At 40.7% G+C, this 14,443-nt stretch overlaps 1 protein-coding gene across 1 annotated transcript in view; it reads right to left on the bottom strand.

Moving 5' to 3' along the window:
* Positions 1 to 8,053: 8,053 nt before the first annotated feature.
* LOC117472173 (solute carrier family 22 member 5-like) overlaps positions 8,054 to 14,443 on the bottom strand; it is a 62,326-nt gene continuing 55,936 nt past the window's right edge. Inside the window, exons 2-11 of the mRNA XM_034117332.1 lie at positions 14,159 to 14,341; positions 13,493 to 13,596; positions 13,128 to 13,282; positions 12,840 to 13,011; positions 12,555 to 12,687; positions 12,227 to 12,321; positions 11,273 to 11,487; positions 10,240 to 10,422; positions 9,920 to 10,055; positions 8,054 to 8,114 (exon numbers count right to left, since the gene is read on the bottom strand). Coding sequence (XP_033973223.1) covers positions 8,072 to 8,114; positions 9,920 to 10,055; positions 10,240 to 10,422; positions 11,273 to 11,487; positions 12,227 to 12,321; positions 12,555 to 12,687; positions 12,840 to 13,011; positions 13,128 to 13,282; positions 13,493 to 13,596; positions 14,159 to 14,341 — 1,419 coding nt within the window. The 3' untranslated portion in view covers positions 8,054 to 8,071. The remainder of the gene's footprint in view (positions 8,115 to 9,919; positions 10,056 to 10,239; positions 10,423 to 11,272; positions 11,488 to 12,226; positions 12,322 to 12,554; positions 12,688 to 12,839; positions 13,012 to 13,127; positions 13,283 to 13,492; positions 13,597 to 14,158; positions 14,342 to 14,443) is intronic.

Here is a 14,443-nt window from a genome sequence, read left to right as displayed (position 1 = left end):
TTTACAAAACATCACCATGTTGTTATTTAACAAAATAATGTTGTTTAGTCGAAAAAAAACGAACGAGAGGAAATTCAGCCGGCTCTCGATTTTTAATTCTAATTTAATCATCATCTTCACCGCGATCATTTATGTTTATGTTCGCCGAATTTACATGAAATCACTGACAAATATGAATATACTGTATTCAACTTCATTCAAATGTTATTAACGTGCCTAAACTCAGTAATTCACTAAAAATATTTATATTTTAATGGAACGTTGTCTGGCAGATCAAGACCCGCGTCGCGGAGGGATCTTGATCCCTGGGTGTTATTTTTCCCCATAATGACCAAGTCGCTGCAAATTATCCCGCTTATTACATGGCCACATTCTCAACAAAGTAACGACATGACTCCCAATATTAATTAAAATGCTTTTATGGATTTGGAAAATATTTTTATTGATTTAAAAAAATAGTTGTATGTATTGATTTAAATTGACATGCATCCGCTAAGAAAAATAGTCCGTTGTTACCGTTTTTTAAACAGTCAGAATGAAACGGCAGCTCTCAGCTGTGTGTTTACACAGCTCTCTCCCCCCCCTGATCTTTCTTTTCCAACAGTTAAGTTAACTGTAGGTTACTCTGAGTGACAAGCTTAGTTAGTGAAGTAACACTTTTTTTTTGTGAGTCACAACCTCGCTGTTTCATTCTAACATAACGCTCCAAATATGACTGTTTCCACTCGGACTTCAATACAGCAACACCATTGTTTGGTTTCCATGGTAGCGTGTCTCTTTAGTAGCGTGCACTCCTTTCCTGTAAATTACAGGTCCAGCCAGGCAAAACAGTAATATGAAATATGAACGTTAGTTTTTCACTGAAATGATCAAATAAAGTCAAAATGTCACAGTGTTTACAAACATTGACCATACCGTTCACCAGCCCCCACCCCACTATGTTGAGTATAGCCTACCCTTTGTTTAAAACTAATTGGCCATCGGAATGTGTGTGTCCCAACCCCCCCCTGTGATATCTCTTCTCCAGCAGTCTGTAGGTTTGTGTTCGCATATTTATGCTGTCGCAGTTCCTGTTCTTTCTATTCCATTGCCGGTATGAAAGGGTCTGTGCCGGAAATATCAAGATAACACGGCAGGGTCCGTTACAGTTTGTTTTCATCTGATTTCAAATAAACAAAGTCTTGGCTTTCAGAATATTAAACTTGTTTCGGCAAATTTAGATGATAAATACAACTATGAAGCTTGTAACGGCATAATTACTTAAGCGGAGAACGGAGTAATTTAACGTTACAGCAGGCATAACAACAGCCGGTGTTTATTTTATTATTATATATAGTCGTTATTCATTTGTTTTAAAGCTCAATAAGGAAGATTTAAACTTTCACACACGTTGACCGGCGAAAAACTCGGCCCCCACCACGTTGAATGGGTGGCATTTAGTACCTACCCCCCTCTGAGTGAATACCTGTTAACTTCACATCTTGTCACAAACTTTTTGGAAGAAAAGACTGACCCAAGATATCTTGGTTTGATTTGGAGAAGGCTTTTAAAGCCAATTGTATACTAACTCTTCCCGTCAAGAATATGAATCGAACTTCGATAGATCACTTTACATTTCTGCGAATGAATAGCTAAAAATATGTATTTCTTAATAAACTAAATAGGCCACCATTGGTAGCAGTTCTCATTATATACTTCTCAGTAACTGCTCCCCTTAAATTAAATGTATTCTGTAGATTTTGGGGATTCATTAATGCATTTATTGCCATCACCATGCTTTTTCAAGACTCTTTTAAATTCTATCATTTTATAAGGACTTTTCAATGTTCGACATCGCGTGAAACAGAGAATTTCGACATTCTGTATTCCTTGCTTACTTCCTTAAACCTTTTCTCCTCCTTATCTCTTTCATGACTTTTTATTTAATGCCGGTGTTTATTTTATTATTATATATAGTCGTTATTCATTTGTTTTAAAGCTCAATAAGGAAGATTTAAACTTTCACACACGTTGACCGGCGAAAAACTCTGCCCGGTTCCTTCGGCCCCCACCACGTTGAATAAACAGAAGGCTGCTTTTGTGGAGGAAGTTACAGCGCTACATACGCACATTTAGCTTTCAGTGTTACTGACCTGAGATGTTTTTATTACATGAATTAATTACATTGACCATACCGTTCACCATCCCCCACCCACCTACTGTATGTTGATTTTTGACATGTAAATGGGTACCTACCCCCCTCTGAGTGAATACGTGTTGTACCTGTCAGGGGCTAAGCCCATAGGACGATGCTCTGATGTCATCACCCTCGCACATTTGTCATATGTTTACAAAAAACGATGTTAACACTTTCTCGTTCTTAATATATGTTATATTTAGGGTCGATATGTGTTGAATTTACTTTAAAATAGCAGATCACTGTGATTTGGCTTAGTGAACGTGTGTCTCTTCCTCCGCGGCTCCTCCGTGCAGAGAGGCCCCCCCCCGTTGACAATTCACGAGCGTCTAACTCTCTCCCCCCTCCCCCGTCGCACCTTCTAACAGAGCCCCCCCCACATATAAAATCCCAATTTAACCCCTGGCCTCTGGAGCAGAAATGAAAGAGTTTTAAAAATGTTTACGTTTTGGTAAGTTTTTAGGGAAATGTTGTAATATTGCAACGTTGGCCTTAGGTGGGAGCAGAATTTCTGTATTTCTACTCACATTGTCTGAATAAATATATTGAACAACTAAGGGTTCATTTGCAGGATTGATTGCTTACTTAGCCCTATATCAGTATATAGCATGAATAATAATCACACATCACTCATATTTGTTATGAATAATCATTTATCATTTATTAAATAGTAAGTCGCTTTGGATAAAAGCATCAGCTAAATGCAATTTATGAAAGCCTCACTCAGGATTTTTTTAACAAGTGTTTTTATTGCTCTTGGGGCATTAAAAACAAGATTTTAACTTTAGTTTTTTATATAATATCTGCATTTTCTCTTGTGAAAAACTAAGTCTTAGTTTGGCCATAGTTATTTAATATATAGCGCCATCTCCTAGTTAAATCCTGAAATTGAAAATCTGGCAACGCCCTCTTGGAAAATAGTGGGAGGGCTTAACATTCCCAGATACTGGTCTTTGGCAGGTCTTAGGCAGGTAACTGGCTGGTAGTAGGCAGGAAGCTGTATGCTGGAGTCTGAAATAAGATGCTCCATCTGTACTCTGAGCTACTAGTTCAGCGATGTCATGAGAGAGTGATGCATTCAGGGGTCAGAGATACTCTAGTTGAGGTGAGAGAGAGATACTGGATTTTAAGGGGGAGACAGCTAGTCAAGCGGGTGGTATCACATTGTTACATTTGCCGGAGACTGAAAGTTAAACCAGCACAGCAGGTTACAGCTCCACTACCCAGAGACAGAGTGACTGAGTCTCCACCTTTTGAAGGAACTGGGGTAGATTTTGCAGGGCCATTGTATGTCAAGTCTAGCGGTCAGGATAAGAAGGCATATATTGCACTTTTCACTTGGGCTGTCACCAGGGCAGTGCATTTAGAGTTAGTGTCAGATCAGACCACAGAAAATGTGCTCTTAGCCTTAAAGAGATTTATAGCAAGACGAGGACTGTGTAAAGTTATTTACTCAGACAATGCTAAAACATTCAAACTAGCAGACCAAGATCTAAAGGAACTATGGAAGTCATTCAAGGGCTCAGAGCTCACAGAGTTTTTCACTGACAAGGGGATCACCTGGAAGTTTATTGACGAGCGAGCTGCTTGGTGGGGCGGCTTCTGGGAGAGACTAGTGAGACCTGTTAAAACATGTTTAAAGAGGGTCATGGGGAAGGCTTCACTGAACTTTGAAGAGCTAACAACCATGCTTGCAGAGGTTGAGGCTGTGTTGAACTCCAGCCCTCTATCCTATGTACACAATGATGCATCAGAGCCTCAGCCACTTACCCCCTCTCACTTCCTGGTGGGGAAAAGACTAACCTCTCTACCACCAAAAACTTTGCTTCCACCATCTCAGGCAAACAATGCGAGCAGAGAGGACATGAGCCGGGGATGGCGGGTACCGGCAGAGACTCTTAACCAGCTTTTGGAATAGCTGGAAAAAGGACTACTTGATGGAGTTGAAATCAGCTCACAGGTGTGAAACACCTCCACCCACTTTGCTGAAGGTGGGAGATGTCATCCTGATCGGATAGGACAACACTCCCAGGCAGAATTGGAAATTGGGTAGGATAACAGACCTGTTTCCAGGGAGAGATGGACTCATTCGTTCCTGCGCTGTCCGGACTTCTACGGGCAGTTTGTTGAGGAGACCTGTTCAGTTAATATATCCATTAGAGATAAGTTAATGGACTGAAAAGTGATGAAAGACTGTTCATCTTGCGGGAGAATGTTGTAACTTGTTTTATTTAAGGCAGTAAAACATTTGTTTATTTGATTCTTGATAGAAGTTAAAAGGTACAACGTTTCACAGGAAAAGCTTTTATTTTGAAGTGCAAGTATATGTGTCCTCCTCTGACACCTTCCTGTTGTTATGAAAATTGAATACGAGCATGTCGAGTGCATTTTCTCTGTCTTCCACCGTTCTTGTTGGAAACTGTTTAATGAATATAAAGTAAAAGTTCAGTTTGGATAAGACTGCGCTTGGTTCTTCAAACGAAGCTTCTATTACACAACAGTGCTGTCTAATCAACCGACAGGTTTTAAAGACAGCCGGTTTGTGCCGCGAGCCCTGCTGCCTAATAACCGACAGGCTATGAGGCAGCCGCTTATGCAGCTTTTTTTATGTCATCCGGAGGAGAGCTCTCCTGAACCGGGGGAACGGGGAGATCTCATTAGGCGGCTGCCTTTCCGATGATCTCCGGGAGTTCCTGGAGAATACCGCCTATACGGCAGAGCCGAGATGGCGGATAGAGGGACCCGGTGACCCGGGACCCCGTGTCAGCCCGGCAGCCGAACCTATAGGCTCGGCTGTCGGGCTGACACCGGGCCCCGCACAGGGAGGATGGGGCCGGGGGAACCACATGGTGATCCGTGAATGGAGGGGAAGGAGTCGCCTGACTGCTGCCCGCCACTCAGATCCAATAAATCAAGGGCTTGATCCACGGAGTAAGACTCCTGGACTAGCCAATCATCCTCGGCCGCAGCAGCGAGAGCGTCTGCTCTCTGCTGTCTGTGGGCCAGAGGGAGACGGACACAATGAGTGCACGACACCTGGGGAGTGAGAGCCGCGTTTGCGTGCTCCCATCCCCGGCAGTACTTACCTGTATCGTCTGTGTAAAGCCGCTTCCTCCCTGGAGCGATCCAGCCACAGCCGGTCGTAACTCATATGTCGGGCTGACACCGAGCCCCCCCCCTGTCTCCCCCGTCCGGAGGAGAGGGAGGATGGGGCCGGGGGAACCCCATGGTGATCCGTGAATGGAGGGGAAGGAGTCGCCTGACTGCTGCCCGCCACTCGGATCCCATAAATCAAGGGCTTGGTCCACGGAGTAAGACTCCTGGACTAGCCAATCATCCTCGGCCGCAGCAGCGAGAGCGTCCTCTCTCCACTGTCTGTGGGCCAGAGGGCCAGTGCTTCTGCAACGGAGTGCTGAAGAAAAATGGGAGCAGATGGTCGGGCCTACTTCCTATTTATACGGAAGTGAGGCTGTAGGTGGGATCACGTCATAGGTGGGCGTGGATTAAGTCTGTCAGTGCTGCACACGTGCAGTGGGATTACGCAATAGCGATAGCCTTAGAGGGCGAAGCCTTATACGAAATAGAACTGCAGTATTTTATGAAGTATTAATCGTACAAAGGTCAGTTTTATACAAGTAGAAGTGTGTATTTACCTGGTAGTAGGCTGTCAGTAATGGCTACGCCTCTCTATTTGGACTGGTAGATCTCGGCAGACTGGCAACTTTAAAAGTAGCTCTCGGTTCAAAAAAGGTTGGGCACCCCTGCATTACATTAAACGTGTGTGGTAATTCACTCACAGTGCATTCAGGCCTCAACAGCACTGTTCAGTATCTGTGAACCATTACCGCATCTGAATCAATGTTTTCTTTATTAACCCTAGATGTTGTAAGAAGACACCCTATAAACTCCCAAACACCGAAGAAAAGGAAAAGGTTGCAGAAGGGAAGTCTCCAGTTTTCCCTTGAACTGCCTGAAGCAAAAACTGGATAACCATCTTATCTCCTTCCACTTATAATACCTGAGAATAATAATAATGTATGTCACTAGATTTGTGAAAGCATTTGACTTCAACTGCACCATGGAGCTTGACAGTTATTCAAACAACACAATTGTGTGTTTGTTTTTTTTAAATTAGCACCAAACAATCATGTTGCAAAGCACATCCATGTTAATGTTTTGTATACATCTGTGTGATTTATGATAACATTCATAAAGTGCATGTACAAATACTCCAAAATGTATTGGTCGAGCTTTAATTACTTCAATGTTACTCCTCACAAAAAATGTAATTAAATCGATTTATACAGATTGCAATTACCAGAAGGTAATGTTGACTAGGAACAACAGTAACCGGTATGAATTATATACAATTAATAGTACAATGTTTATATAAGCAATTTTTAAGACAATCAATCGACTTTCGTCAAGCACAGCAAGTTATGAATGTTGTTTTCTTGTTATGCACAGGCACTTCAAGCTGTTGGGATAAAATGCAAATAAAGAAACCATTATTTTGTTGTCAGCAAAAAGGAAATGTTTGAATATTGTTTAATTTCTACACATTTTATTTTTAACCTCATAAACATGTACGTAAACTATCAAAAGTGATGCCACCATCATCATATCCTCTCAAGAGTCATGTAGATGATGAGGATAAGGAGGGGTTGGTTTTGGTGGCTATATTAAAGCATGATGTTGCAGTTTTTGTTGCCATTATCTTGTCTGAACATCCAGTATCAGGAAGTTCTGTGGTTGTTTGGGTACAATACCTTGTTGTTTTTTTCAGCTACGGTGACTGTATGTTTTACCCCATAAGCTACCCACCTTTCTCTTTTTTGCATCTGTTGAATAGTTTGAGGTTGTCCAAAACTCTCTGCCAGGAAAAGAACAGAAAAGGCAGAAACAACAGCCAGAGTCCCCAGTGTGATATAAGGCAGGTACTCAAAAATATTCACCTGTACAAGGAGAAGGGGAAAATAAAAGTGTGTATACAGTAGAGCATCCAAACAACAAATAGGTGCTGATTATCCACAGAAATGTGTCGATGTGCTTACACAAATTCAGGTTGAACTAGATCTACCTGAGTACCTGATATTGAAGACAAATTGACTCACTCAGCTTAACAAAAAAGGAGCAAGGCAGCTTCCTATTCTGGAAACAGTAATGCAAATGCCTGTCGCTGTGTTCCTGAGCACTGTTGGGTAAAGCTCTGCAGTGTAGGCGTACATCAGGGATGTACCGTTGGTGATAACAAGTTTACCCAGCATCTCCAGAGCGACAGCCAGCTCTGATAAAGCTGAAACGCAAGAAATGGATTAACAACAGAATATATTGAAAACAATACCTGCCCCTAAATGATGTACTCTGTGAATTATTAACTGCATTGTGTTGGCCCAGGTTTTTACAAGGTAGAATAATGCATTGAATACAAAATATTATATCTCTGTATCCAGCGCAAGTCTGACAATGTTATATTAGTGCATTGCTGAATCCGTGGAGTACTCTAAGACTGAAAGCATTTGCTTGGAAGCATTGCAGTACCATGATACACCACATCATGACACTGCTTACTTTGAGGCACCAGTTGAATAAGAAACAGTGACACTCCAAGGAGTAAGATAAAGATGACAGAGTCGGCGTGGGAAGTATTTCAGTGCCAGCCAGCAGGACATGTAAGCTGGAGGTTTTCCAGGCACTTCAACCTACCAAGACACTCAGAATATGCTCTGGGAAGACATAGGTAAGGAGGCCTACCTCCCTAGCCTGCTGCCTGCATGATCCAGCCTGACATGGGTGTAGAGAAATGGATACATGCATGGTGAGATGGTTTGCTTGTTTTGAGTAAAACCCACCACCAGAGAGGTATGTAGAGGAGGCCAGGCAGAGAGATAGCAATCAGGTCAAAAGTAAGCAAAGAGAGGCAGCATCATGTAGCCAACTGCAAAACAAAGACAAACACCTAGTGATGGGAACAAGACCCGTACATCACCAGTCAAGATCTCAGTGGACAGGAAGAGAGAGAAATATATTAGAGAAGTTCAGGTGAAGATAATAGTGTCTAGACTACCCTAGACTAACTCATCACTTTATGAGCTTTTTTCAGCTTACTTCAGCAGAGAAAAAAGAAAATCGTAGCTATTAATTTGATCGTTAAAATTGTAAAATAGTAGATTCTTCATGTTTTAAATCACCTCTATCGGGATGATTGCATCGCACCAATCTTGAGTCAGATTTTCCTCAGGAATCAGGCAGTGGTGTCTGGGAATGTCTGTCAGGAAGACAACAGAGAAAACGCCTATCCATTGGGCACGATGCTGGCACAGAGCAGGAAGAAGACAACCTGCTGGAAACGTCCCCAGTGACCCAGAAAAGCAATTGTCTCATCGTAATCCTTCATATCATTATCCTAACTGTCCCCTCCAATGTTTTGCAGGTTTTTTTCTGCTGCAACAGAAAAAAAGACCGGTTTGCCCTCTCCAAAGCTGTGAGCTAGCCACGCCCCTGTACTAGGCCAATGCTAAGATAAAAAAAGAGAGAGTTTTACAATATTTCTTAAGCTATCATTTCCTCTTAGGACTTTTGTTACTACCATCATTTATTTATAGTTTTTTTTTTACTTAACTTATCTTTTTTACTGCTACTTATTTCTTCCATGGTTGTTGAGTCATTGGTTTTTATTTGACGTGTTTTAGCCTCTTATATTTAATGTTGCCCACTTATTTATTTTTCTTGCCTTCCATGCACCATCTCTTTGCTGTTGTAACAACATATTTCCTGCTGAGAAACAAACAATGTTCAATACCCTAGACATAGCTGTCAGGGAAACAATCATAAACTATAAACAAGATACCCTTATAGTACTTGTAATGAAAAGATCGCAATGTAGATCAAGTCAATCAAGTGAGGAAGTTCTCCCAGCAACATTGTTATTCTTTTTTGAGTTTTTTATTGCATTTACAGGTTATATATTCCAAAGGTTAAACAAAGATATTGATAACAGATCCAATAGCTTTTTGACAAAGCAATATGGTGTCACAACAAACATGCTAACTGTGCAACATTTGTCTAGTGAAAATGTTGTGCTTTTCAATGTTGTTCAAAAAGAAAATAGTGCAGTGTTTTAATATTAAAGCTCTGTTTTGATATTTGTCATTTTACTTAGCTTGCAAAGAGCGCACGCACAATTGAATTTGTTCCAAAATTATGAAGGCCATATTTGTATCATAGTGCTCCATAATGATAATTATCATTGTAAAAAAATGTCTATGTCTATAATATTTATGAATAACTCATTCATGTTTGACTATGCACCACAGGTTTCGAATGTTATTTTCTTCTGATGCATGGGCACTTCATGCTGTAGTGATGAAAGACAACAAAAATAAAACAATAATTAGATTTTCAAAAGGAACAAAAAACAAAAAAAAATAGACTGATGACACCATTATAACATCCTCTCATATTGCCATGGATAATGACAATGAGAGACGCTGGGTTTTGGTGGTTATATTAAAGGTACCATGAGATCTTTTGTTGAAGTTTTCTTTGTTCTAATTCATTGCTATAAGTGAATACATATATTCAAACACTGCTTTCTTGGTATGAATGTGTCAACAAGGACAGTTTAAGTATTGAGAGTGTTTTGCACGTTTCTTTAAATCTAATAAGTGAATTGTCTAATACTCAGTGTAATTTCTGTGTTTTATAATGTTGATGAAGAAATAGTTAATGCTAGATACCCACCTTTCTCTCTTTTGCATTTGCTGAATAGTTTGAGGTAGAGGTTTTCCAAAGCTTTCCGGCAGGAAAAGAGCTGCAAAGGCAGAAAAAACAGCCAGAGTCCCCAGTATGATATAAGGCAGGTACTCAAAAGATTCCCCTGTATAAGGAGAAGGCAAAATCAGGAAGAGGAAGATCCGGGGTCCTACACATGTGCACTGTAAACATTTACAGGATGTGACATCAGAGCATCCAAACTATTAAAATGGCAGCTTATCTTCACAAATTCAATATGTTAAGATAGGGTCAAACAAATATCTACTATTGAAGACAAGTTTACTCACTCAGCTGTAACAAAAAAGGAGCAAGGCAGCTTCCTGTTCTGGAAACAGTAATGCAAACGCCTTCCGCTGTGTTCCTGAGCACTGTTGGGTAAAGCTCTGCAGTGTAGGCGTAGATCAGGGATGCACCGCTGGTGATAGCAAGTTTACCCAGCATCTCCAGAGCGACAGCCAGCTCTGATAAAGCTGAAACGTAAGAAATGGATTAACAACAGAATGTGAGTGTTTTTTTATCAAATGTTCTCCTTTGCTTGAGTGACTCCAAAGCTTTATTCAAGTCCTCCTCTTTCTCTTAGCAATTATTCCACTTACAAAGCCTTCTTAAAAAGGAACTCTCTCTCTCTCTCTCTCTCTCTCTCTCTCTCTCTCTCTCTCTCTCTCTCTCTCTCTCTCTCTCTCTCTCTCTCTCTCTCTATATATATATATATATAAAATTAACACCAAACCAAAATGTACACATGTGCTCGTAATATCAAGAATTATGGTTTTAAGTTCTAAGTGATGGCACGAGAAGTAAGTGGGAGGAAAGTGACCCCTAAGTCTCTTTCTTAATTCGGCATCATTGCTGGTTTGATTCCACTCTGAAGAAAATCTCTCAATAAGGAAAAAGAAGGACAGGTCCAGATGTATGTCTCCCCCTCTCATCATGTAATGTAAAAATCACTGGCTGGTAAAAATCGACGAGCTAACAGCGTTAGCCTGGAGTCAGATGGAATATTTGGAGTGCAGTTTACTTTGATAATGAGAACATGGCTGTACCAGGATATATCTAATGACAACATTTCCATCGAGCTTCACCATGAGCCTGAGAGATCAGAGGGTCTCTGTGCTGTGGAGGACGCTACCTTGTTCCTGTGCTTAAGACGCCGCGTCCCAGTGGCTACTCTCATTGCACATTTTTACTCTTACTTCCTATGTTTGTATAAATAGTTATTGACTTTAGTCCAATATGGTGCACCTGTAATAAAACATAATGTCCCCCCGGAATAAATTAAGCATTCTGATTGATTGATTGAACCAGGTAGTGACTGCTTACTTTCAGGCACCAGTTGAATGAGAAACAGTGACACTCCACCAAGGAGTAAGATAAAGATGACAGAGAGTCGGCGTGGGAAGTATTTCAGTGCCAGCCAGCTGGACATGTAGGCTGGTACCTCTACAGCTGCTGAGAGGAAGCAGCTGATGTAGGGGTTAGCATGAAGCTGGGATGTGTTCAGGGACAGGCCATAGTACCCAATACTCAAAGAGAACCTGGACATACACAGACCAAAGAGATGTTTGTTATTAGGTTATGAATATATTGAAAATGTATGATCCAATATGGTTATAGAGAGCTTTGTCAAATGGGGCAACTTCAATCATTAATGCTCAATATGATCAAAACCAATTAGCAGGTTGTGGAAAAAGAACACCATTGTAGGAAGTTGTAGCCATGACAGTAGACATTGCTACAAATATAGATGTTGCAGCTAATGTTATGAGTTTATGTTGTTATTTTCTAGTCTACCAACCACTAAAAAGGACTTAACCCCACATAGCATCATTCTTCCATTTGCACACACAATAAAACACAACAACTAATGGCAAGAGCTGAAATGCCAGATGCCAACCTACTCATCAGAACCGTTTAAGGGTCAAGTGCTTTGGAGGAGCCGAGGAGTTGTACCTGCATTCCAACTGTGGGTATGAATTTAAATCTCATTATCTTTCTTAATCAGACATAAATCTGTAAGAATCATCTGCTAAACTACTTTAATAGGTATGCCGGTGTGATCTCAAATTCAATATGATGGCTGGGGAGTTGTAATAAAGAACACTACTCATCACAGTAATGTGATAACTTCTTCTGCTAATGCATTACCTATTGAGTACATTCTGCTGTCTTTTCTTGCTTCTCTTTACCAAGGAGCTTCACTTGGAGGTTTGGGACCAACTACTAGTTACAAGTTCAGTAAAAAGGACATGAACCCTGTTCAGAGTGGATACTCACCACACCAGGCAGAGAATGACAGTCGTGCTTCTGACGCTTTGTGTCTTCACCAGGCTGATAATATTGAGGTGTTTCTGAGGGTGCATGTCATCATCCTGCAAGATAATACAAAAATATAATAATATCAGTTTTACCAGCAGCTAGTTATGTTTTAGCTAGTCTGTAACCTACCACTTTGGTGAAGAAGTAAAAATGTCGAACTGTAGGAAAAATAGCTATGAAATGTGAAAAAGGACTGCTCTTTACAGAATAAATAGTACTATTAAAGCGGCCTTAAGCATATCAATTGGCTCCTGTGTCTTCACAATCCTATTCAAGTCAGACTCACATGTGCACTGTAATCTTTAAAGATGACCGTTGGAGCCTCAACTCTGTTTGTCTTAGCCGCCTTTCTCACTATGGCCTCGGCCTCCTCCACTCTTCCCTGAGAGAGCAGCCAGCGAGGAGACTCCGGGATGAACCTTCCTCAGCATTAAAGACAGAAAACAAAGTTAACCAGAGGGTTTAAAATATAAAACAAAAAAGAAGATGGATGCAAGTTAGAATATTTCAGGGAAATAGCCAAATTGTTGTTACCCTCTCCTGACATTTTGCTGTTATAAGTACAACTTACCACCAGAGAGGGATGTAGAGCACGCCAGGTAGAGAGATAGCTAACAAGAGAGATTTCCAGTCCCTTAAAAAAAAAGCTATGAGAGGCAGAATCATGTAGCCAATGGCAAAGCCCAGACACACACCCATAGATGAGAATATGATCCGAACATCGCCAGTCAAGATCTCAGTGCCTGTAGACAAAGAGAAATGTATGATAGAAGCAAGATGTACATGGCAAATATATGCATATCATTCAGAATCAGATATGTCTTTAAATAGTACTTTTCTTTGTTACAAGAGCATTTACCCAAAACAAAACCAGATACATAGTTGGATATCTGTCCCAAACCATTGAAGAAAATGAGGATGGTGAAAACCGTCCAAGAAGGTGAAAAAGCTTGACAGAAGGAAAAGGTTGTCTGAACTGCCATGGTGGCGAAGAAAACAGGCTTTCTTCCAAACCTAGAGTGAGAAATCCAGGAAATACAGATGATAGAATACAAATTATACAAAATAACATACTAAATATAAACAAGAAATGTTTCATCAACTGTATGGATCAGAGATCATCCAGCATTATGTACCAACATAAAACTTTACAATAAGTGACGTAATACTGAGGAAAACGCCTGTTGGATTTGTAGACTTAAATATTTTCAGTGATTTCTGTACCTGTCTGAGAGCTGTCCTGAGATGAAGGATCCAACAAGATATCCCAGGAAGCAAGCTGTGGAGGTGAACGGTTGCTTCCAGTGATCACTGCACACCAGGTCAAACTGGAATATCCATACATGAAAAATGTAGCAATGAATACAATGACCAAAGGAATCCATGTCAAAAACAACCTGATGAATATAAGTACAATATTCAGTAGCTGACTAGCCTGGATGCTATACTTAACAGCTCCGTGATAGAATGGTTTATCTGTTTGAATGTATAACCATTTTGTCAAAGCTGCAAATGGTAGTATGTGAATGTGCATGGTATTTGTAGAATTGTATCCTTTTATCAAAGGAATTCTCTATCATAGCATAGGAAATTAAGATCCTCAAACATCCTTTAAACAGGGTTAACTGGGGAAATGTTATTCTTATCACCCATTAATTAGTTTAAACAGGTTATTATTTTACATTTTGAATGGCCTTTTCAGCTTCCCTTGGTGAGTTCAGCCCATCTTTTTTTAAATGAGCAAATAGTCTTATGAGAACATGACTAGCCCTTCATATGTGTACAGAGATCACCTTGTAACTTGTCACCTATTTAGTCCATAGATCTAACATTCTAGAAATGTTAAGAATAGAGTCTGCTCTCTACAGCTTAAACTAGGGACACACACACCTCAGAGACCAGAGTAGACTGGTAGATGTCTTTGCTGTAGCTCCACCCGTCCACACAGCCCTCCTGCTCCAGGTCGGTGAGGTTGACGTCCCTGCCAGGAATGAAGCCCTGAGCAGAGAGGTTTCTGACCACATCCAGCCTGTACCTGCTGCATCTGCTCTGCTCCTGTTTCCCATTCACCACCTAACAGTCACATTAACGTTATTACTGTTATAAGCAAAAATGTAATCAAAACTAACCTACCCATGTCAAGTGTGGTGCCATACCGTGTAATAAAAGAGTAGA

This window comes from Trematomus bernacchii, unplaced genomic scaffold (assembly GCF_902827165.1).
Source record: "Trematomus bernacchii unplaced genomic scaffold, fTreBer1.1, whole genome shotgun sequence".
Taxonomy (NCBI): Eukaryota; Metazoa; Chordata; class Actinopteri; order Perciformes; family Nototheniidae; genus Trematomus; species Trematomus bernacchii.
The sequence above is the reverse complement of the archived record's forward strand: the minus strand, read 5'-3'. Positions and strand labels throughout refer to the sequence as shown.